Source organism: Anabrus simplex, chromosome 7 (assembly GCF_040414725.1).
Source record: "Anabrus simplex isolate iqAnaSimp1 chromosome 7, ASM4041472v1, whole genome shotgun sequence".
NCBI classification, from domain to species: Eukaryota; Metazoa; Arthropoda; class Insecta; order Orthoptera; family Tettigoniidae; genus Anabrus; species Anabrus simplex.
Genome location: NC_090271.1, coordinates 73443266 through 73469289, shown reverse-complemented (window position 1 = coordinate 73469289; position 26024 = coordinate 73443266). Strand labels below are relative to the sequence as shown.

Here is a 26024-nt window from a genome sequence, read left to right as displayed (position 1 = left end):
TACGTTATAGCCGTGATACAAAGAAATGAAATGATGATTGAAATGGATGATAAAAACCCTATATATCAATAATTAAAAACATGCAGTAATTTCCCAAACATCACATAGTTACCAGTTATTTCTGCAATGGGAAAAAGTAAAGTGGCGGCCTATAATATTCAGAACTGAGTGGATAGGTAGTATTGGCTTGGGGACAGAGAGATAGGACGTAGACAGAATAAGGGTCCCAAATCATACACAGATAGTAAAACAAAGTTCATATTGAATTTTTTTTTAAAGAAACCTATAATGCTACAACAATAGCCAACCAAGTGACCACTGCTCAGCATTTCAGTGTTTAGGATATGATTGGAATTGCTATATGTTTTACTATTCCTATATTTAGTCTCAGTTTTGTTAAGTTCATGGGCATTGTAGTCTTCAGTTGAATTTGCTGTTAAAGTATTTTCACGTTTTGAGCAAGCATATTTGTCAGAACCATAAAGAATAAGCTATTTGGGATAATTCATGGTTGATGGCACTACAACCTTAACGGCCCAGTATACTCATGATAATCAATTTTTTGCCTTTAACTAATTCAGTTAGATTTTGTGTAGAAGAGTGGAATACCAAAATCGGAACATAAAAATCTCCATTAGATTGCAAGATATGAAGATCCTAAGTTTTAGGTAAGGGGCACGTGATGTCAATGTTGTCTTACGACATGATATCGTGCACTGCTTCCACCTGTCTGCGAGTGTTTCTCAGTGTTAGCACATTGTTTGGAATGAATAATCATATGCTGAACATCTTGCCTAGAAAACGAACCACTGGCATTTGTTATTTCGGAAAGACAGGGAAACGCCGACAAATGTAAGTGTGAACATTGTGAAGCAATACCCACTGCCGCTGAAAGTTCCTGCTGTAAAGAGAGTGAAACAATAAATACAATGCGTGGAAGTATGACGTGTGTTGTTTGTCACGAGGACTTTTCTAATGTTGTCTTAAATGACAGTATGTTAAATACTGCACGTTATCTTCATATGGATAAAACAAATACAGTATCCCCTATGTGAGGGAAAGACTGGCTATGAAAACTAATGCTAAGAGGCGGTCAGTAGCCTATCGCCAATTTGTGTACTTGGTCAATTCATTGACTACTTTAGGAAGAGAGGAGATAACAGTTATACCATCTTTTGTAGTGAAGGCAATCGAGAACAATATCCCCAAGTAGGAGGTACATACATAGGATTCCAGGCTGCTGAGGGGCAAGAACTGGAATACTTTGATTAATAACAAATTTAATAAATAATAATGTTTTGGTTTTTACATCCTACAAACTACTTTTACGGTTTTCGGAGATGCCGAGGTGCCAGAATTTACGAGGCTGGTGTATTTGAGCACCTTCAAGTACCTTCGGACTGAGCCAGGATCAAACCTGCCAAATTGGGTCAGAAGGCCAAGGCTTCAACCATCTGATCCGCTCACCCCAGCAATAACAAATTTAAAAGTATATTTAGAAAATTTCAAATGACTTTGTAAAATATGTAGATGCACGCTTTGCAACAGGAACAAATTTCATTCTCCTCTTATTTAGCACGTGCACAGAACCTTTCTTAACACACGTTTTCTATTTTCTTAGGAGTTCGGCTTTATATTTAATCGATAGTTCACAGTCCTGCTTCTGGAATGTGTACAGCATATGAAACTATGTCATTTTGGTGAGAAATTAGTGCAACTAATTGCTTATAGCCAAGCTCGACCGATATCTCGGGAGATCTCTCTCGACTGGGGAATCTGTGAAAACCTACACCTTCTTCTTTCGATGTTTTCAAAGTGCTTGCATGGTTACAACCATACAGAACACAGTAAATCATGTTTTCACTTAGGTATCGTTCACAGTAGTTAAATATGCTGAACCAACAGTTGCACTGTCTGATTTTGCTACACCTAGTAATAGCGCGGCTCGCCAAAAATGACGTTAACTCGCTCAAGCCCTGTGGCCGTTTTCCTTTTATATCTCCTGAACCAGATAAAATAATGCAATGGGGTTTTCAGCACATTGATTAAAATTTAATCTTGCATTCATTGAATTAAGAAAATAAAACTCCAAAATAAATTTCTTAGGCATTTGAACTAAATTATTGAGATGTAATATTAATTTTCTTACTTAATTCATGCATAAAAATCACACTTGCAAGACTACTTTGTGTGTAAATTATTTGTCTAGACAACAAGTAATTCATTAGATAAACAATGTTATAGGATAATTTAATTTTTGGTGTCAGTGTTTGTAATAATGTGAGAATGGGCTACAGTAATAATCCAGCGACTGCACAAAAACGGTGATAGATCGGATCCCAGTAATTATCAGGGTATATCTCTGCTTGATGTTACCTATAAGATTTTATCCAAAATTATATATACATGAATTCAGGAACAACTTGATCAGGAACTGGGAGAATATCAGGGAGTATTTCGACCAGGATGAAGCTGTCCTGATCAAATCATCAGTCTTAAGTGGATCATGAAGCACCATAGAGTTCAGAACAAGAGATTAATAGTCACTACTGATAGTCCTTAAAGAATTTGATTTACACAAAAAACTCATCAATTTTATTGGAATCACTCTTAACTCATTGGCATACATTGCCGCCTGCTAGGCGGCTGCATGTGCAGTGACTATTCATACACAGACGCCTGGCAGTCGTTCTACTGAGAGGTAAGCTTTCTGGAACTAGTTCAAGCCTTATATCCATAGATGGCATGACATGCAGTATACCATTTGTAAGTTGAGAATCTGCTCTCTCTCTCTTGAAGTTGGAATGAACATCATAGATTGCATCACGCAGAAGGCAATCGCTCTCCAAGTAAGGTGATTACCTGCTTGATAATCAGCAAAAATGGCCAGCCCTAGTAAACACTGTATTACAAGTAATAAAATTGAATGTATATTATGAGATAGTCAGAGTGAATTGGCCAGTGATGTAGTTTTAGAAAATTAAACAATTTTATTTACTAGCAGTGAAAATTATAGCAGCATAACAAAAAGTTTCACATGAGAGTGATGACGCGTTTGAAAGTGACTATGATAATGAAGTCCATCCTGCTTACAAAGAGAGGAAGGTGGCTGGGAATGAAATAAAACCAGTCATAAAAAGGACCCTCCCTCCAGATCCCTCCCCTCTACACATTTCTCAACAAGTGATTCACAACTCTTCATGGAATGAGATAGCTACTGAAAGAAACAGTTTTGCCAATCAGTTATTCACAGAAAAAATTCTAACTCACCCTGTATGAGTGTATGACTGTGTTGAAAGCAAGACAAGCAAGAAAAGTGTAATGAGATACGACTGTGAAAGTATTTGGTGGCTTTGCATTTCCTGGAGTGTTTGAGGGTGTTCCACACCATTGAAACTTACACAAATTGTTCTTCTGGGTGCTGCACTTCATCACATCAAATAAGGGTATGATTAAAATTCAGTATGTTGCAGATTACATTTTTAAATCTTAGTAGCGTAAAACTATCTTATGTATGAAAAAATAGTATACATGCGCATGTTAAGTACATTAAAATTAGTATGTCAGTCAATGGGTTAAGAATATAAAGTCAAAGGTCAACTTTAGAGGTGAATTGTCTGAATCATTTGAAATCCACACTGGACTTAGACGGGCAGATGGACTTTCCCCATTATTGTTTAACTGTGCCCTGGAGAAAGACATGCGAGAATGGGTAAAGAAATGTCATTCAAATATCAAGATAGGCAACAACATTAAACTAAATTGTCTAGCATTCGCATATGATCTTGCATTTGTAGCAAATAGTGTGCAAGAAGCTAAACTTTAAACTGAAGAACTCGAGAAAATTGCTGCAAAAATCGGACTGCAAATCTCATTTGGAAAGACTGAAATGATGCTGACCTTCAGAATTGAAACACCAGCCGTCACCTCGACAGTGGCAAACAAATTAAGAATAAGTTCAAATATCTTGGGGAAATTATAACCTGGAATACAAAAGAGAAAACATCAATCAACAGCAGAACATCTAAACTGAAAACAGCACAGCAAATGACCTGGCCAACTTATTAAAAAAAAAAATCTCCATGAATCCTAAATTTCGACATAACAATACAGTTGTAAAACCCAAAGCAACTTATACTAGTGAAACACTCTTCAAGTGAACACTAAATCAATAACCAATAAATTGCAAAAAGTAGATAGAAGAATCATTAAGACAATCTATATGTATACAATAAGAGATTGTCTGGTGTGCCGCCTTTACACCTGAGGCGCCAGCAAATGCTTCTTTCCTATGATGCTAATTTGCGACAGATGCCACTTCATCCAAGCTATCCTTGCGTATTCAACAATGGCAACCGTTTGCTGTACACTGCTTGTCCTCGAGCAACACGGCCGGTTGGAATACGCTTGGATAACAGTCCCCTTTGGTTTCATGTACCTTCGGTTCCTTGCCTTGTCAGACAACCAAGTGGGGTACCTCCGTGGGTAGTACGACGATCTGAAGTAATCCTGGATCTGCACACCGGCCCGAAAGAAAACGCAGACCCTTCGATTTATCGGAGGCTCTTCCTGTCCGTTGTTGGCCGCTATCCGGGTTCAGTCGTCGTCTACACGGATGGTTCAAGGACAGAAACGAATGTGGGCTGTGCGTTCGTTGTCGACAATGATAAGTTTCATTTTGCTCTCCCAGAAACCTGTAGTCTGTACACAGCAGAGCTCTATGCTATCTGTGAAGCTCTGCGGTATGCACTATCCAATGAACGCCGTCACTTTCTTCTGTGTACTGACTCCTTGAGCTCGCTACAGTCTATTGATATTTGTTTCCCTCGACACCCTCTGGTGCAACGGGTCCAGGACCTGCTGGCCGAATGTTCGGATTCCGGCACCAGAATCACGTTTATGTGGGTCCCAAGCCACATGGGTGTAGAGGGAAATGAATTAGCAGATCAGGCTGCCAAGGAGTTAGTTACACTGTCCCCTTTGCCTTTCAAGATTCCAGCAAGTGATATTCGCACTCAGCTGAGACATCTGGTTATGTCCCATTGGGAGATGGAGTGGCAAGCCATTCCACTTCCAAATAAGCTGAGAGCAATAAAAGGAACAACGAAGGTATGGAGGACTTCCCTTCGGGTTTCGCGGAAGGAAGCTGTGGTATTATGTCATCTTTGGATCAGCCACGGTATCCTGACTAACTCGCATCTTTTGAAAGGAGAATATCCTCCGGTGTGTAACTGTGGCGATCATCTTACCATGATACACCTCCGTACAGAGTGTATGGACCTGGTTGATCTTTGCCATAGTCTTAACCTCCCAAGTACAATCTCCCATATCTTGCAAGATGACGAGCAATCAGCAGACCTCGTTATCCGCTTTATGAGGGATAGTGATCTGTTTTATCGTATGTAATGATGTCCTTTGTGCTAGTGTCTTTGTGTCAATTGCGCTTTTATCCTATTGATTTCATTTTAGTTTGTGTTGCGTATTTTAATGTGTTATTTTAACGTCTAACGTAAATTATGTATATATATCTGTACTAGCAGGCAATGCCTTATTCCTTTGTCTCCTGTATTTTCTCTTATTTTGTTAGAAAATAAGGCATTGCGAATTAGATCCACTGATTGTTTTAATCTCATACTCATTTTTCATCACCATTTTTTTTTTTTTTTTTAAACTCTAGTCATTGGATACGTTTTAAAATTTTAGATGTCATATATCATGTAGGAGCCGATGACCTTCGATGTTAGGCCCCTTAAAACAACAAACATCATCATCATCAAATAAGAGTTTTGTTTGTTCATTGCTCAGAATTGAAAGAGAGTTGTATTTCTGCATCAATCGTGTCCACAGTAACAAGAAATGCACTTTTTAATTTTCCGTAATTTCTGTCTGTATGTATGTAACTTACGCACTTCACGAGAAAACAGCTGAAGAGAATTTAATGAAAATCTGTATCCAAAGTCAGAGAATAAGTCGCTTTAATCTAGGCCATAAATAATTTTTTTTTTTTTCACGCTGAGTGAAATGGTAGTTTAGTGGAAGGCTTACATTTTAATTCTCAAATATTTATGTTATTAGTGGTTCTGTTGATAAATACTACATAACTAAAGTTATATAGTATTAAATTTCCGATCATTTATGTCTTATACATTTTTATCGTACCGGCTATGACAACAGAGATATTCATGATTTTGGATTTTTGTTGCTAAGTTTATATCACCACCGAGCCATGAGAAAATGGGTTAACAGAATTTAATGAAAATCGGTATGTAAAGTCGGGCAATAAGGAACTACAGTCTACGTTATAAATAATTTTATTCACCTTGGTTGAAATGGTAGTTTAGGGGAAGGCACTTAAAATTTAATTTGTAATTACCTGTGTTATTGGTCCTATCAAAAAGTACTACATAACAAAAGGTATAGAGGATACCATTTCTGATCATCCTCTGTAGCACTGATCAAAGAGAAAAAATGGAAGTGGTCCGACACTTCAAAGAATGAAGGAGTCCCTAGGCCTCCATACGTATTACTGTCGGGGTCAGAAAAGGACAAGAGTTGACCAAGGAAGGTCAGATAAAATAGAAGAAAGAAAGGAACCTGGTACAAGTAAGTGGAAGAAATGCCAGGATTAATGGCCAGGTAAAATTGTGAAAATGTTTATAAAAATGAGAAAATAGCGTAAAGGAAATATCGCTTGAATAATAAGACAAGAGGGAGTCATGAAAGAATGGAGGATTCACTTTACATTAGATCCCCTAACATCACAGAGTCGGAAGAAAACTAAACGTGAAGGCCTGCAATATTGAAAGCTAATAAAACTGATCAACAATAGCATTACATTGACCATTGTTGTGATGCAATTTTTCTCTTCTGCTAACAGATGGGATTACTGCTGCATCACGAGTATAACAGCCTGCCTGAATATTGGTGGGAAATAGCTGGAGAGTTAGATCTCTCTCTTCTTAACATGCCTTTCCTCTGGTTCATGTATTTTCTGATACTACTGGTACGTAAATACACTGGTTCGTCATAGCATTCCAGCTATTCAGTTTCTTCTCTGAGGCACTGACTGAGTGTTCACGGCTGTCTGCAGCCTGGTCGTTCCAGTTCTGGAACTTCAAACTGTTCGTTAAAAGTGAGAAATTGTGCAGCTTTTCATTTGACCATTTCATATGAAACCATTGCTTTTAATCGCGACATTCCTTCTGAGATAGGAAACTTAAAAGGGTCCACCTTTTCAATACAAAATTGTTATAGTTTATTACAACATTTATTTATTTATATATTATTTCTTAGATTTAAATTCCTTCTGAGGTCATTGTAATGACCTATATTGACTTCAGTGGGGATTTATTTATCGTATGGCATACATGAAAATTATTTATAATTCTACATCAAGATTACAAATGTATTGAAGAGCCTGTGATGTCCCTAGGAAGAAGGTTCTTAATTCATTTGGGAAAACCACAAAGACAGCCTTTCTGAGAATTCCGTAGCGAAGCACGGGTACATCACCTAGTCATCAATAAGAAACACCAATTTGATGGCCAATGGAGATTATTACCTATTGAAGTGGTATAACGTGAAAGTGAATCAATAATAGATACAATGCAGAAAAGGAGAATGCCTTTTTTCTCATATATTCAGACTGCCAGAAACCTGACTAGTGAAGCAGTTATTTAGTTACTTCTGGAAAAATAAAACAAAGAACACTTGGTTCATAGAGATCATGAATGATTTAGAAGAATTAAGTTTATCAATGCCGGCCCCATGGTGTGGGGGTAGCATGCCTGCCTCTTACCCGGAGGCCCCGGGTTCGATTCCCGGCCAGGTCAGGGATTTTTACCTGGACCTGAGGGCTGGTTCGAGGTCCACTCAGTCTACGTGATTATAATTGAGGAGCTATCTGATGGTGAGATAGCGGCCCCGGTCTAGGAAGCCAAGAATAATGGCCGAGAGGATTCGTCGTGCTGACCACATGACACCTCGCTAGTGGACATAGGGAGAAATGATACCAAAGGTAATCACTCGCATGCAATATAATCGCTGGGGTGCATAAATATCAGGAACGGAAAAATCGCGCACGCTTAATCGCTCGTAATATCGGATGCATCAGTGATAGGTCTCTCGCTGTAACCAAAGTACAGCACACAGTTTAATACAGGAATTTTGAAGGGACAGAAAGATATTATCGCTATAACAGAGTTCTTGTTATATGCCGTACTCACTATTGCGGATTTCTACTGTACTTAGATCATTATCAGTTCTCCTGAAGGTCTTCTTTATCTGATCTTGATAGTGCTTCAGAGGGACACCATGAGGTCTCCTGCCTGTACTGTTTTCACTATACAGAATTTTTTGAGGAATTATATCATCTTTCATACGCTGGACATGTCAATCTATCTGAGTTTATGATCAACTTTGGTGGTCTCTATACTGTTCATCTTTGCCCTCTCTAGAATTGTTGTGTTTGGAATGTAGTCATCCCATTTGTTGTTCATAATATATCTGAGCTTCTGTTGTTGGAAGCGTTCTAGTTTCTTCATATCACGGTGATATAGAATTGGTGTCCAGGTTTCACAATCCGTAGAGCAGGGTGGAGATGACAACTACTCGATACACCATCAATTTTGTACATATTGTTTTTCTTGATGTTCGTCAGATGAGTTATACTACTAAATTTCCACACCGAATCCTGTATATTGAAATTTGTTCTGGCACCAGACCTTGTGGAGCCCTTATAAAGTGCTACAAGGACCAGCTCAAGGCACACAATGAAGATAACGGATCTTAATCCACAAACTTGGGACAGGCTTGCTAAAGACCATTCGGCTTGGTGCTGGACCATCCCTGCTACTGTCAATCTGTTTGAAGGGGAATGATGCAAATGTGAAGAAGCCAGGAGACGAGCACGAAAACTTCGTGCAGGATAATCACACCTCCTCCAACCGTTCTGTGCAATCTATGTGGTCGCTTGTTTTATGTGAAGATTGGTCTGTTCAATCATCAAAAGTACATCCACAGACAGAAGTGATTTATTGGAAGAAGATACTTACTCAGAAACTAGTTAGGACAATGACGACGATGATTGTGTCAGAAGCACTACTGTAACTTACAGGGTATTATAAATTAAAATCTTATATGTAGTTTATTTTAAAACTACCACTGCCCAAAAGTTGGCAACATTCAGAGCATTAGGTGTTGCATCTAGGAGGTTTTTCATTGAGCATGTAGAGGGACACAGTCTACTTAGCTCCACATCCACCCATTACCATCTCGTCGTGGTAATCCCACTTCTGAAGATTGTTCTTGCACCTTGTAACTCCCAATCATAGCCTGTTGAGTGACTTCCATGTTGATCCTTTCTCTTTATGACAAGGAGGAAAACTCTCATTTGGTATGAACCAATCCATTGTATACCGAGCTCGATAGCTGCAGTCGCTTAAGTGCGGCCAGTATCCAGTAATCGGGAGATAGTGGCTTCGAGTCCCACCGTCGGCAGCCCTGAAGATGGTTTTACGTGGTTTCCCATTTTCACACCAGGCAAATGCCGGGGCTGTACCTTAATTAAGGCCACGGCGCCTTCCTTCCATTTCCTAGGCCTTTCCTATCCCATCGTCGCCGTAAGACATGTGTCGGTGCGACGTAAAGCAAATAGCAAAAAAAAAAAAAGGAAAAAATCCATTGTATTCTTGTACCTTGCACATCACTTATCAACTCGGGCTTAATGAGGTGTCCCTGGCAGGGTTTCTGTTGCCTTTGAGGAAACTTTTCCTCAAATTTAGTCTTGGTTGAGCTGGCTGATAGCCATACAGATGTTGACGCCTTCTTCATTCCCTTTCGCGATGCTGTCTCGTGTCAAATGTCAGGAGGTGAAATCCCAGCAAAGGAGTATAGCTTCTCCAAAGGTGTAGGCTGCAGACATCCCGTGACGATGCAACAGGTCTGATTGAACACCACCTCAACCATTTTGACATGGCTAGAATTGTTCCAGACTGGAAATGCAAACTCAGATGTAGAGTAACACTGCATGAGAGCAGAAGTTCTCACTGTACATGGATATGCTCCCCGTGTTGAGCCTTTCAGCTTCCAAACAACATTGTTCCTTGCTGCCACTTTCTGTTTTGTGTTTGAGCAGTGTTTCTTGTAGGTGAGAGTACGATCCAGAGTGACTTCTTTATATTTTGGAGTTTTGCAGTGTTCTAGGGGTGTTCCTTCTCATTTAATTTGAAGAGTTCTAGCATCTTGCCTAGGCCTTAAACACAGGTCTGGGTTTTGTTGGGATTTAGTTTCAGCTGATTGTTCCAGTAGTAGACACAGAGTTCTTTCAAGCCGTCGGTCAGCTTATGTTCAACTATTTCAAAGCAGTTGGTTTGGGCATTGATAGCACAGTCATCTGCATAGTTGAAACTGTGTGTTCCTTCAGGAAATGGCTGTTCATTAGTGTAGATGCTGAACAGTGAAGGTGCAAGCACACTTTCTTGAGGTAGACCATTCTTGTGTGTTCTCCATTTACTTATTCTTTCCTGGAATTCAACAAAAACTATTTTGTAAGAGATTTCTCATCATAATGGAGCTGTGTGATGCTATTGAGTTTCTGCAGGAGAAGTTTATGATTTACTGTATCATAAGCTGCTGACAGATCTATGAAAACAGCTCCTATAATTTATTTCAAAACCATCTTCAGTATGTTGAGTCATGTTGTCGAAATTATAAAAAAAAAGTACGACAACACAGGAATTGTGAAGAATAAGACTAGGTCCAGAAGGCCAAAATCTACTACGAGTGGAAGAAATGCCCTTGATATGCTATTATTTGTCAACGAAGATCTACACACGTCAACAAGACAACTGGCAAAGGATTACAACGTAAATCAAGCATCTGTTTGTAATTTTTTGAAATCAGTGAGATGGCACCCATGTGAGATACAAGAGTTAACAGGAGTTCAGTGAAGATGATTTTGACTAAAGAAGTGAATTTTGTGAAACTGTAATGGAGCTCTCAAACCAAAATCCAAATTTTGTAGAACACACAATATTTTCAGATAAGACCACTTTCTATCTTAATGGTACAGTGAATCGTCATAACTGCTGTTATTGGTCTCCGCAAAACCCACATGTTGCAAGAGTGCACGCAACATCCACAGAAGGTTAACGTATGGGCAGGCTTGCTTTATAATAACATAATAGGACCATTTTTTCATTGAAGAAAACATAAATACAGACATGTATCTGCACCTGTTGCAAATTAGTATCATTCCAGCTTGTCAAGTTTTATGTGCAGGAGAGAACAACATGCTCCAGTAAGAAATATGGTAATAACAAGATTGTGCCACAGCACATTTTGGAAAATGTGTGACTGAATTCTTAATTGCAACATTTCCTGGTGGATGGATAGGGAGGAGAGGACCTTTAGAGTGGCCACCTAGATCTTCAGACCTCAGTCCATTAGAGTACTATTTGTGGGGCTACTTGAATCCAGAGTGTACGGCAACAAATCAAACATTTTATTAGATCTAAAACAAAAGTTCAGAGACGAGATGCGTCAGATTAGTATGTGAAGGGCAACAACCAATTTTATGAAAGACTGGGCCATTATTTGGCAGTGAAAGGTGCACTTTGATGAATATCTGTTGTAAAACTAAGGATACCAGTAGGTAATTAATTTCTACATTCTGAGTTTCAGCGGCTATCTAACAAAAACATTAGTAAAGCAACCAGATGAGCAAGATGTTAAATAATGCAAAATAATTGTGCCAAAATTTTAAAAAAATTATATTCATACATACACAGAATTGTGAATAGAGTTTTAAAAATGTAACAATAACATCTATTCTCATTTGCAAAATATATGTTTGTTGTAACATCCTGCATATTTGAATTTTTTTTTCAAAATTATGTGTATGATATCATGAAATATATCATTAATAATGTCTATATTTAAAATTTTCAATAAAACTAAAATTTTAAACGTTGTAAGTCATATTTGCTAATTATTGTTCACCCTTTATATATGAACAAATGCTCTTATGTTTACTGTATAATTTCATTAATTTTTTCAGATTTTGTCTTTCCTATCAATGCTGAGCCTTCCTTCTGCCCATTGTTATGATATGCTGAAAAAATGTAATTGAGTCTTCATATTGTAATGAAGATGGCAAGAACTCTTGCTCTTGTGTTTTCAGTTTCAATGCATCTCGGGAAGGCTACCTTGTCCAGCTCCGTACAGAAACTCTCATCATTACTCTCCCTACTCCCGACTTCAGTATGCCATACAATGTTATCTGCTTGGCTTGCACGGTTGTAGCCCTAGCCTTCGGACCTCTACACAACATTACCACTAAGAGGTTTGTATGGGGTGGGATCATAGCACAGAACTGTTGTACATGTTGCAATTGTTGTTCTAATGAAACACTTTACTTTTCTCTTATAGATTACATCTTAGAGATTGTGATACACCAAATGGCGTAACAACTTGGATCAAGTCCAAACTGAGTTGGAGAAGAGCTGGAAAAGCACCAGCAGCCACTGAGTAGTACAAAGTTTTGTGACTTAAGACATTCATTAACTGTTGTGGTGAATGAACTATCCAATAAATCTTGACTGGATTTGTTTTACTTTACTTAGTGCAATTTGTGCAACGTACACTTGTGAGCATAGAAAACGGGCCGAGAGGAACGTAATAGTTAGTATCCTGTATAATGCTGTTGCTTGCTGCAACACTTAAATTTCCATGATCAAAGCTAGAGGTGTTTAGATATTCGAATGTTACATAACCATGGCCTCTTGAATATTTTATAGCCAAGAATACAGGTAATGTTTGTGAGTGTTTCAGTGTTACCATTTTCTCGCTATGGTATACCATCATTGTGAAAGTACCCTGTTTTAAGAGAAGTGTAAACTAAAATTAACACTTGGGATTATTAATATTTCTGTGGTAAAGTCCAGCAATCTATACTATTAATAAAAATGAGGTGGTGTTTGTTTGTTTGTTTGTTTGTTTGTTTGTTTGTTTGTTTGTTTGTTTGTTCAGAAACAACTGGACCAATTGACCTGATATTTGGTAAGGATATAATTTGAAATCCTGAGTCATGCAAGGGATATATCTGATTATGATATATTTCACCATTTTGAACTAGAGGGGGATTTTTCAGGGGTAATTCCCAAATTTGGGCAATTTTTGCCCCACATCAACTAAAATAACGAGTAAACAGTTGGCCCTATAAAAAAAAGTGTACCGTGTGGCCTTGAAATTACATTTTCTACAACAAACATCATATTCATTGACAATATAACAAAATGTCAATACAGATCCCGTTTGTAGAAATTATTACCTATATAATTATGCATTTTCTTTGTAACTAATGGTTTTTGCAAAAATTCAGCTTTCTTGTGTTTTTGGCTGTGTTCTGTGGCAAAATAACTAAAAGAACAGGTAAACAGTTGGTCTTATGAGAAAATAAAGTGCACCTTGTGGATCTGAAATTAAATTTTCTACAAGAAACATCATATGAATTTTCTTCATAACTCTTACCGTTTTCGAGAAAATTCAGCCATCATGTGTTTCTGGCTGTGGTTGCCTTCACTAATGAATAGGCTACTCATTTTGCGTGTAAGTCTTTGTTTCTTTGTTAACAGGCGAGCTGAAGAATGAGCACGCCATTCTACAGATAGCATTTGTATTCTACAGTTGTATTGTTGAAAGTGCTAAGCGTGCTTCTTCATATTTGAGAAACTGCTGTGGGCTGTAGTTTATTTATTCAGTCATTATCGTATATTCCATGTTTCTATCTTTTTAATATTATGTAGGTTTAGGATTCATATTTAGTGGGTTTATAAGTCATATTTAATTGTGCAGCATTATTTAGAGAACCAGTGTTTTAGTCATGGCCAGCTTTACGTGGTGTGCTCTTAAGTGTTTAGGGGGCATAACCTGTATATTGTTACGTGTTAGCTGGGTAAATAAATGAAGACAGAGCCTGGTAGCATTCTACTTCTACATTTTATTAACCACTGTAGTTACTTAGACTACACTTTTAACACACAGGATTACCGAGCTCACAATTACACAGTATGCGCTCTCTCTGTTATTCTTGCTGTTTATTTACACTAATACCCACAGACTCCGATCACTCACACTACAGACTCACTCAGTCACACAGTCCTCTCATTGCTGTTGTCACACCATCGGTCGTTACGTGAGCGCAGTGCTTTATTACATTCTTCAGGATGGTTTATTATATCTTGTTTTTTGTTTAACTGATTGGTGATAGTGTTGGGAGGTACAAATTTCAACTTATAAAATATCATAGAATAAAATTATTTCTTCTAACATACAAGGAAACACACCATTTATCTCTAAAATATTGCATTTTACGTAAGTAAAAATATATATATTTGCTTCTTCTTCTTCTTCTTCTTGCGTTCCGGCCTTCTAAGGACCACGTTACAATTTCAATTGTTCCTGCTTAGTTGTTCTTTCCTTTTCTTCCAGTATTCTTTCATTGTTTCACTGTGTTTCTTTTTCCTGTCTTCAGTCCACTGTGTGCCTGTTTTCTTTTCCTTTCTCCCTTGGAATCCTTCCATTTGTAAGACTTTCTTCCTAAAAATCTTTCTTTCCAATAATTCTTCTTCTCGTATGTTGTTCCTTTCCAGGTCTTTCTTGACTTCTTGAATCCAGGTGGTAGTTGATTTCTTTTCCCAAAGGTACGTGGAGATTCCTTTAGTTAGTCTTATATATTTGCTTATTATATGAAGGAATTATCACTTTAGTACACATTTCCAATCCTTTCTCTACATTTGGAAAATGTAGAAACTAAAGGCCAGAATCACCATGGAGTCTCACTCTTTGTCTTTTTTTCTTGGCGTGGATGACAGTGTTATAGATTATTCACCACAGATTGGCACCTCGTATTTGTCTTGCGTTGAGGTAGTTTTGCGTTTATTTCGTTTAGGACAGAATGCACATTTTACCTGGTCTCTGATTTGAACTGGCTGCAGAGTAGTTCGTTTTTGTTCAAGTCTGAGGTATTTCTGTATGCTGATCCATAAATAACTCTCTATAAGGCGGTGGGAATTATTTTCCCACCTCGGTTTTTTGTCATTTCTGGGTGCTGGGAGTTTATTTCCCATGTATTGATGTGTGCTGCACTCTTGGGAATATCTGTGGAACTATTCTGATCTCCTTGAGATCTTTAGCTTCTTTGGAAAACATCTGAAAAGCAACATTATGCCAGCACAACGCCTGTTGTGAACAAGATTTATGATGTGAAAATAGGGTAAGAAATCAACATTTTATAAGTCTATATACTATTTACATGAATTTTCTTTGTTTATTGTGCATTTTTCTCATTTGTTCTGAGATTATTTACTTCCTTTTACCAATTGAAGAGTTCTAAGATATAAATTTCTTTCACATTGTATGTGGAAATAAGCTTCCCATAGCCCACATAGGTGTCCGAAATATTTCTGCTAAATAAGAAGTGAACTAACTGAACTGAAATTGTGTCCGTAGGTGGACCATGGGAAAAATGTTCCCACTTCTGGATGGCAGAGAGCAGGTGGTGGGAAGTAAATTCCCATTTTATTACTGACCTCCTGAGCACTGGATTGTCTTTTTTTCTGTTAAATTGTATTATTTAGCACTTATAGAGCTTGTAAATAAAATTAGTTAGGAAAGAAATTGTTTTATTGAGTACTGCCTTATAAAGGGATAAGCATGAATGTCATGTACCTACACCCATGCAAACATATGGGGCTTCTTAATCTTCATTGCCAAACTTAAGTTCTCGCATTATAAAACCTGAGGACTTTCAGCAGCAAAAGTAACTTCCTGTACGTCATACAATGACGAAAAAATTCAAGTCCAGTCCCATCGACACTGTTACTGCGTGTAACTCAGCGTTCACTTTGTTATCACTCCAACCACTCCCTGATAATATCTTCACTATCCATGTTAGAAATGCACTTTTCACATCAAAATGTAAAATCAGTCAGGAGGTAAAATAGCAATGTTTGTTTGTTTGTTTGTTTGTCTAACCCTTGTCGCGTTTCTCTACAGGGTCTGGTATGTGGTGAGATGAATCTGTCGTGGCGGGTTTTTATGACCGGATACCCTTCCGGACGTCAACCTCATCAGAGGAGTTAATGAGATGAAATGAATGATGTGATACATTTTAGTAGGAAGGGAGAGGGTGAAGTTTAGTGCCAGCAGATAAGCCTACTCCTGTCGAATAGCACCAAGGGGTCTGCTCAAGGCTTAACATCTCCATCCGACGGATGGATCACCATCAACAGCATCATATGCTCTCACTACAAATGAGCACTGCGGAGAAGTTAGGAATTTAATTTAGGCTTTTGGCATGCAATCTAGTGATTAGAAATTGTATACAACAACCTCCCCTACCCTACAGGCCAAAATTCTGATGATGAAATTTTTTTCGACCAACGGCACTCAAACCGGCTATCCGGGGTGTCAGACCGTGTAGACTTCTCGCCTTAACGATCATGGCCTAAGTAAAATATCACTGTGAATGAAAAAAATAATCACTCCGCCAGCCGACGTGTGCCCGAGGCTCACTCTCATGCTGCTATCATAACATTGGTATCACAGCTCCAACTGGAGGCCATGCTGCACATTATTGCTGTGTCCGTTCCACTCCTAACATTGTTTTAGGAAACTAATGGGATGCCAAAGTGCGGACTTAATTTGTTCATAAAGGAGGATGAAATAAAATTGGAAGTGAGCACTGTGCTCACACTCCAAGCAACATCAGAAATATATGTATAATTCCTAACTAATATTATAGATATCCATCAAAGGGAAGAAAAACTAGTTTCTTAAGTAACACTAGAAATATTTACAGTGAAGCTACATTTTGTGCAGAAAGTTTACTGTGGAGTTCAGAGCTTCTGCAAGATTATTTTTATTTTATTTATTTGTCTTTAATAGTGGCAAAGTTAGGACTTGTGGTCCTCTCTTACACTTAACCACGTCATTGAACAGAAAAACCGTAGAGAATATTAAATATTTTAAAAGAAACTAATTTGAATCATAAATTCAAAATAAATACAACATCATAGTTATACCAATATGAACATATCATTTTGTATAACTACTAAATGAAATTTAATGATAAATAAGTTTAAATTAATTTAAAGAAAAATTAACTAAATTATACACACATCCATACATCACCATTCAACCACCAAGATTCACACCGTGGGCTTATGCATCTAAGAGATACCTCTTGTAGGAAGACTTGAAAGACAGTGTTCCATAATCTACTTCCCGCCGCAATAAATGAGCAATTATAGGCAGCTGACCTGCTAAAGGGAATGGCAAGTGTAGTAACAGAGTGTGTATTATGCTGGTGAAAAGAGGAGAGGTATGCAAAGTTTGATGACAGGTACAGGGTAGTTCTCTCACTTAGTGATCTGTACACCAACAGGGCTACGTGAAGATTTCTGAGTTCTTCAGATTTCAAGAGGGAAAGTTGCTTGTAATAAGGTGTAACATGAGTGTCGTAGCGTAACGAAAATATAAATCTGATGCAGGAATTCTTGGTGCTATGTATTTTTCTAATTTGTTCTTTCGTTGCATCTATGAATACAGCATCACAATAGCAGAATAAAGGTAGAACTAATGTTTTTATAAGCCTGACTTTCATATTTAACACTAAAATGTTATGGTGGTATTTCAGAGGATGGAGTGAGGCATATTACCCTGTTACAGATACGTGTGACGTGTTCATTCCAGTTTAGGTTTTCATTTATAACAACACCTAGCTTATTTACCGAGCTTTCATACAGAATTTTGGTACCAGATAGAGTGAGTGAAGGGATGTCTAAAGACTTTGTCATGTTTATAAGTTTCGATTGTCCAGCTATAATAGCTTTTGTCTTGGAGGGATTTATTAATATAGAGTTCTGACAAGCATATGATGATATATTTTGTAAGTCAGCATTCTTCTTCTTCTTCTTCTTCTTCTTCTTCTTCTTCTTCTTCTTCTTCTTCTTCTTCTTCTTCTTCTTCTTCTTCTTCATTTGGGCCTACGATGGACCACGTGGTTCTTAACTCTGGTGAGCTCTTTTCTTCCTCTTAGCCCAGTATTCCTTCATTCTAGCGCTATGGATGTCTTTTCTTTCTTGAGTCCATTTCACTCCTACTCCTGGACGCAGTGATTTAGTTGTTAGTGACTGGAGAGAGTCAGATGTCTTGACTAACTTTCTGAATTTATCTCGGTTGTAAATGTCAATGTGATCAATGTTTAGGTATTGTAGGTCTTTCCATACTAAATTCGTCCATTTGGCATTTGTTGCCTTCCCTCTAGATACAGTGTTGAAGATTCTTGAAGTGAGTCTCTGGCTGTCCATCCTCACAACGTGGCCATAGAAGATTAGTCTTCTCTTACTCACAGCTGTTGTAATGCTCTCTATTTTACTGTACAGTTCCTTGTTGTGCCTGATTCTGTAGCCATCTCCTTCTTTAATGGGACCCATAATCCTTCTGAGGATCATTCGCTCTTTCATTTCTAGTTTTCTGAGTTGTCCTTTCCGGGTCATGTTTAGGCATTCTGAGGCCAGATGGTCTTACTACGGTGTTTTAGTGTCTAAGTTTAAGATTCAAGGAGAGGGATTTAGACTTGTATATGTTCTTACAAAGATGATAAGCTCGCATCTACTCTTCATTGCAAGATCCTCATTAACATTTGGGGTTATCCACTCTCCAAGATATTTGAATGAGTTGGCCTTGTGTATTATTTTGTCCCCCAAAGAAATGAAGTTGGGTGCTTCTCTGATGTTGGTCAGAAATTCTGTTTTATTGACAGCGATCTTTAGCCCTGCTTTAGCTGCTATGCATTCTAGGGAGGATAGCTGGTACGTAGTTTCTTCCATACTTGAAGCTAAGAGTGTGAGGTCATCTGCGAAGGCTAAGCAAGTAACTGTTAACTTGTCTTTTTTGTAGCTGATATTTAATCCAGAGTTGTCAGCTAGTGTGTTCGTCCATTCCCGAATGACCTTCTCCAGCAGACAGTTAAACAGGATAGGGGAACACCTGTTTTGATCTCAAAGCTTTTTGATAATACCCCTCTGAATTTGACTTTGGACATGGTGTTCGTTAGAGTAGCCTTCACAAGATTCAAAGTCTTCTTATCCAGTCCCATTTCAGTCAACTTCTCAAAGAGGGACTGTCTGTCTACTGAGTCATAAGCCTTCTGGAAGTCAACGAAAATTGCTACATAGGGTGAGGTGCTGAGGTTTTTGTAGTTAAAGATAGTTTTGAGGTTCAGAATCTGCTTTGTGCATGATCTTGACTTCCTAAATCCAGCTTGGTACTCTCCTATGCAGGAATCTAATTGTGCCTCCACTCTTTTAAGCAATGCTTTGGAGAAGATTTTGTACGTCACTGATAGAGAGACCGCTCTATAGTTGTTACGGTCCAACTTGTCTCCTTTCTTGTGCAGCGGGTGGATGATAGCTGAAGTCCAATCCCTTGGTAGTGTTTCTGTTGTCCAGATGTCAGTTATGATTCTATGGATACTGTCAATTGACTCTTCATCTGCATGTTTCCATAATTCTGCAATGATGCCATCTTCACCTGCTGCTCTGTTAGATTTCAGTTCAGAGATGATCTGTTTGATTTCTTCTTTGGTAGGAGGAAGGGAGTCAGGGTTAATAACACTCTTAGGTTGAAACTGTAGTTTTTCCTGTGGTTCTTCTCCATTGAGGAGGCCATCAAAATATTTTGCAAGGGCTGTAGTACAATCTTCATTGTTCATTTTCAGTTCTTTGTCTGGTCCTCAGTGTAGGGGCTGAGTAAGCATTTGTCTGAGATTTTAGAGTTTTGTACAAGTTACTGGTGTTGTTCCTTTGAAAGTCTTTCCCTGCCTGATCTATGGTGTCGTCGTTATATTGCCTCTTAGCATTTCTAATTGTCTTGGCCGTGTTCTTTCTGACTGTTAGGAAGGCTGTATGATTTTCCGTGTTTTTGTTGCAGTTCCATTTCACCCATGCCTGTCTTCTCTCCTCTATTGCCTTAGCACATGTTGGTGTCCACCATGGGTGTTTACTCCTTCTGGTTGCAAGGATGGTTTCTGTTGCTGCATCTATCAGTGCCTTCTGTAGGTTAGGCCAATCTGTTTTATTCTGATTATTGCTAAGTACCTTAGTAAAGTTGTTGTTCTCTTTCAGCTGGGCTGGATTAAATTTTGGGATTCTGGACCTGTTGTAATTGTTACCTCTGTACTTCGTGAGTGGAATGAAATTTGCTTTGACCAAAGATAGGTAGTGGTCTGAATCAATGTTGGCACCTCTCAATACCTTGACGTTCATTATTTCCTTGCTATTCCTTCTACTGATGGCAACGTGATCTAACTGGTACTCTCGTAGCAAGGGATTGGGACATCTCCATTGGCTGATGATGACGTCAAACAGCATCGAAATTAGTTCCAAGTGCAAATACATGTTATAAATAAACTATAACATTTTTATATTGAAAAGGTGGACCCTTTTAAGTTTTCCTATCTTCTCTTCGATTTCCAATTAGTCGTTTGCTCCATGTTTCCAGAGTTACGAGAAAGTTTAGAGGGGTTACCCCAAAGGTAACGTGATGTTTAACTATCAAGGTTGTAAGCCTTGAAGCCCCCAGCACTGATCGGTTCACTGACCCAGCTTCCCGCTGTGATTGGTTACCCAACCTTCCACTGGGTTGCTCAGTTTAACAGGGGGCACCTCGTGTAGGTTATGTGCTGGAGTTGTAGTGAAAGAGGCTAGTTGGGTTCTCTTGCTGAACCCAATATATTATTGTTGCAGGAGTTTGGCAACGACGCATTTCACTACCATTTGCCCAGAGTCACAAGGACTCTTCCCAGGTTGATTACTGGGACCCGTAAGTCAGCATTCATTTTATCAGTTGCTAGACGAATATCTCCCAAATTTGTGTGATAATATATCTGGAGGTCATCCGCATATATATAATAGTTACAATATTTCAGTCGAGATGCTATGTCATTTACGTATGAAATGAAAAGCAATGGTCCAAGTACAGAGCCTTGGGGTACTCCTGCATGTTTCGTTGCCCATTGAGAAGTCTTATTCTTTATAATTACTCGTCTGCAGTTTGTGAGGTATGAGCTAAAGAGTTGTAAAGCAGTCTGATTTAGATGAAGGGATTTTAATTTGGCTAGCAATATGTCTAAGTAACAGTGTCGAATGCACTGCTCAAATCAAGAAGAGTAAGTAATGTGACCTTCTATTCACTCATTGCATATCTAATGTCATCTGTAACCTTCAATAGGGCAGTGGTCGTGCTGTGTCCCTTTTTTAAAGCCTGACTGTAATGGGTCAAACAAGGAATATTTGTTAAGATACCCCGTTAGTTGCCGATGGATTATCTATTCGAAGAGTTTGGAGAGAGATGAAAGTATACACACAGGTCGATAGTCTGATAGGGAAATAGCTGGAGACTTTTTTGGTACCGGATTTATGGTTGCATCTTTACATATCCTTGGATATGTTCCAGAACTGAGGCAGAAATTATATATGTGAGTAATTACTGGGCAAATAATATCTATAATGTGTTTAATGGGGAGATCATCAACTCCAGTGGCATTTGACTTGACCGAAAGCAGTTCACGCTTCACCTCAGTTTCATTAACAGTAAGGAATTTAAACATTGGTCTACTTGGTGGTGGTTTAGTCAGTAATGTGTTAATCGAATGAGTTATAATCTGTGGTTGGTACTTAATTTTAACGTCAGAGAAGTGTTTATTTAAGTCGTCGATTGATTTCTCTGGGTTACAATGGTTAGGTTCAAGTTTCCCTATTCCCATGGAGCGAAGCTCTCGCCATGTGCTTCGTGCATTCATATTATTATTGGCTAGCTGTTGGTAGTGAGATAATTTCTTATTTCGGATTAATACTTTAATTTTGTTGCGCAGAGACCAATACTGTTCAAGAACATCAGGAGAGTTGGTTTGTCTATATAGCCGATGTAATGAATCTTGATGGGACATCATGCATTTGATGTCATGAGTTAGCCATGGTGAGGGAGGTCTAGATACTTAAACTCTATGTTTCGGAGCATGCTTATTGAGGAGACCAAGTAAGAGGGAATTGAACTTTTGTAGTTTCATATCAATATCATCTATGTTAATTATGTCCTCCCAAGGAGAATTGCAAGTATGCAGTCTAAAGTCATTCATATTTATATGTTTAATGTCCCTGTAAGTGATATATTTCGTTTTATATTTTGGTACTTTAAGAGAAAATGACAGGTATATCAAGTCATGCTTAGAAATGCATGGAACAGGAATCTGACCATGAAGCAAAATTTTATGAGGGTTATTCGTAACCATTAAATCAAGAAGGGTATGAGATGTAGAGGTGGTTCCGATAGTGTGGTTAGTTGGTTGTAGTGGTAATACTGTCATGTTACACGACTGGAATATGTTTAGCAATTGCTTTGTTTCACTTGTCTGCTGTAATATGTCAGTATTGAAGTCTCCGAATATTAATACGTGTTCATAAGTCGGTAATAGTCAATGTAGAATGTCTTCAAAGTCAGTCATATGCACTACTCTGGGGGGCCTGTAGACAACACCAATTAATACCTTTACTGGGGAAATAATTGCCTCCGCAAACATGAACTCAGGTCTCGGCTCAGCAGAGTGGCCAGAAGTGTAAACTATTTTACAATGGATATCGTCTCTACAGTATAAAGCTACTCCTCCTCCTCTCCTGTCATCTCTGTCATGCCTGTATAGACGATATCCGTTTATATCTACCATGCTACTAGGAATGGATTTCTTGAACCATGTTTCACTCACTCCAGCAATATGCACGTTGCTGTCTTGAAATAGAGCTTTAAGCTCGTCAATATGGGCTGGAACAGACTGTGCATTGGTGTGAATGCAGTTCAAAGAATGGGGTTTAGTCACAAATATTTTCTCTAGCGTGTTACAAAGCAATGGGAGAGAAGGGAGCAAGTGCTGGGAGGGTGGGGAAGGGGAAGCAGCAGGCCCGCTGTCTACCTGAAGGTCATTGCCACACTTAAGGTGAGGAATGACAGTACTCTGTAATAAAGGAATTACCCAGGAGAGAAAACATGCGTCTTACCTTCATATCTCTTATAGATGTATTCCCAACTTATACTTGCACTCAAACACACACGCACACACATAAAAATTAACTGAACTGAGGCACACGCACTATAATATAAACCTATCCTAAGATTACTATGGTATAACACAGCCATTGTGGACTAATCAGTTCATCTCTGCACCAAGCCTCTGTAGAACAGAATCTAGTTCAGCAGGTGTATTTACAAAATACTTTTTGCCACCACTGTCCATTAAAATGATACATCCATCTTGTGACCAAGCTCGCCTGCCCACACATTCCCTGGCTTTGTGAAGCATATCCTTCCTCGTCTGAGTAAGAGACTCTGTTATTAACAACTGAGTACTCTTTAAAACCTGTTTAGCATGCCACACTGCTTCTCGCTCATGGTACCTAACAAATTTTACTATTATGGGTCTGTTCCCAATAGCCACTGTGTCTGCCATTGTCCTCTTATGACCTCCAAGCCTATGGCACCTGTCAATGCTGGCCATTGTCAGTTCAATGTTCAGTTTCTCCTTCCCAGTGTTTAGTACCTTTACAGCTGTATCCTCATTAGGACACTCATTAACGCCGTGAAGAAGTCAATTCCTCCTCGAGTATTGCTCCTGAGCATCCAGTATTTAGTCTTGTTTGTTAGCTCTCAGCTGAAGTGCCGAGAGTTCTTGCTTGATGGATTCAAGCTCAGCACTTAGAGATGCCTGAAATTCACGGAAGTCCGAGTGCAGAGCGTCCAGTTGTTCCGTGCGGTTGGTGTCCCTGCCTGCAGCCATGGTCGCTTATTACAGTCATTTCTGAAACTCGTTCATTCGTTCTTCAAATGAAGATATCTTGGATTTTACTGCCTTTAGAGTCATGATGGTAACTCAAGGCAGTGACATTACACTTACTCAACAGTTACTATCACTTGCAATAACTAATTGTTAGTTTACTTGAGGATACGGCTGGTGTTAAGCGGAGCGACTTCACAAGTAAACTACACTATGCGCCATCTCACTGATATCTCTTGTGAAAATTTCTCTGTGCTCGCTATACTGATGACTTCATTTCTCTAAACAGCTTAATTGCATCGGCTATACTTAATCATCATCATCATCTCATTTCCCCTTTTCCAGCTGACACCAGGTGGGGACAAATATGGTTCCTCTTCACTTCGTCCTGTCTCTTGACGATTCCTTATCCAACACTGTGTTCCAGTCCAGGTTCCATTATCCTGTGCTATTCTTCACAGAGTCCATCCATCGTAATCTTGGTCTTCCTCGTCCTCTCTTCTGTCTTTCAGTGCTTGTCTTGGCATTCTTTTATCCACTTGACATGTCCAAACCATCTTAATCTGTTCTGTTCCAGTTCGTCATTTAGTTTTTGCACATTTAGCTCTTTTCATATGTCCCTATTCCACTTTAACCCTCCTTGAACTCTTTACCATACCCCTCAGAAATTTCATGTTAGTTGCCTGTACTCTACTCTCATCTCTCTTGAGTAAATGTCCAGGTTCCTACTGCATATGTCATTATAAGTAAGTAACATCCCTTGTACGTTACTGTACTTCTTTAGCCTTCATTGGCACATCTTTATTCCATATCTATCTCCGCACGTGGTGGTAAAAGTCCCTCCCCTGTTGTATCTTTCTGCTAATTTTCATATCCAGTCTTCCATTTTCTGTCAGTTCACTTCCCAATATCTGAAGTGTTCTGCTATTTCCAGTTGTTTGTCTCCAATTTTGTTAGTTCCTATTACTTGTATTCTATTCCTGCTGCCTGAATACCTTCTCCATGTCTGGTTTCTCATGTTTAGCAGTTCACTGAAATATTCTTTCCATCTGTTCATTTTCTCGTCTGGTTTTGTCAGTATCACTCCTTTATTCTTCACAAACTCGGTGTTCACCGGATCATTCCTACAGTTTCTGACAATTCCAAATATTTTTTCCTACAGTTTAAATCTTCCTTTACTTTCAGGGTGAATATTTCCCAAGTTTTCTTGGGCTACTACTTTTTTGCAAGGGCAACCGACGGAAATGTAGAAATTACAGAGGCATCACGCTGTTGTCACACTTACTGAAGCTGCTGGAAAAGATCATAGAAATGAGACTTGTGGAGATAGTGGAACCTTTGCTTGAGGAAGAATAACATGGGTTCAGGGAAGGTCGAAGTACTGTGGATCTTATCTTTACAATAAAGATGCTGACAGAAAAGTATTGGGAATACGGAAGAAATCTTGTGATTGCATTTGTGGACATTGGAAAAACATATGATAGTGTTCCTCAAAACAAGATATGGGAATGTCTGGAAGACCTAAAGGTGTCAAAGTACTTAATTGACAAAGTCAAGGTGCTATACCAGAAGTGCTACAGCTGTGTCCAGATAGGCAACAGACGATCAAAATGGTTTGAAATAAAGAGAGTTGTCCAACAAGGAAGTGCTCTGTCACCACTCCTGTTTGTAATAGTAATGGACAAGGTCATCAAATCTATCAAGAAAATGGACAGTGAACCAAATGCCCTGGTATTTGCTGATGATTTGCTTTTATGGGGAAAGAGAGAAGCTGAAGTTCAGAAGAAACTTGAATGGAACAACACATTCAAAAATTTTGGACTGAAGATGAGCAAAAGGAAGACAGTGAAAATGACCATCAACAGGGAAGGAACAAACTCAAATATATTTCTGGAAGGGGCAAAAATCGAATCAGCTTCCCACTTCAAGTACCTCAGAAGCACAATCTCAAAAGACAACACTGTTAGGCAGGAAATACTCAGCAGGACACAGAAAGCATCAAACTTCTACAGTCAAGTCAGAAATCTTCTCTGGGACTGCAAAATATCACAAAAAGCAAAAACAATCATGTACCACACTTACTTCATACCAATCCTCACGTACGGTTTAGAGACATGTACCCTACTACACAAAGACC

The 26024-nt window shown here is 38.7% G+C and overlaps 1 protein-coding gene across 1 annotated transcript in view; it reads left to right on the top strand.

Moving 5' to 3' along the window:
* Nucleotides 1-13215, top strand: part of PIG-T (phosphatidylinositol glycan anchor biosynthesis class T) — a 260582-nt gene extending 247367 nt beyond the window's left edge. The window contains exons 9-10 of the mRNA XM_067151175.2: nt 12182-12343; nt 12430-13215. Coding sequence (XP_067007276.2) covers nt 12182-12343; nt 12430-12532 — 265 coding nt within the window. The 3' untranslated portion in view covers nt 12533-13215. The remainder of the gene's footprint in view (nt 1-12181; nt 12344-12429) is intronic.
* Nucleotides 13216-26024: the final 12809 nt, after the last annotated feature.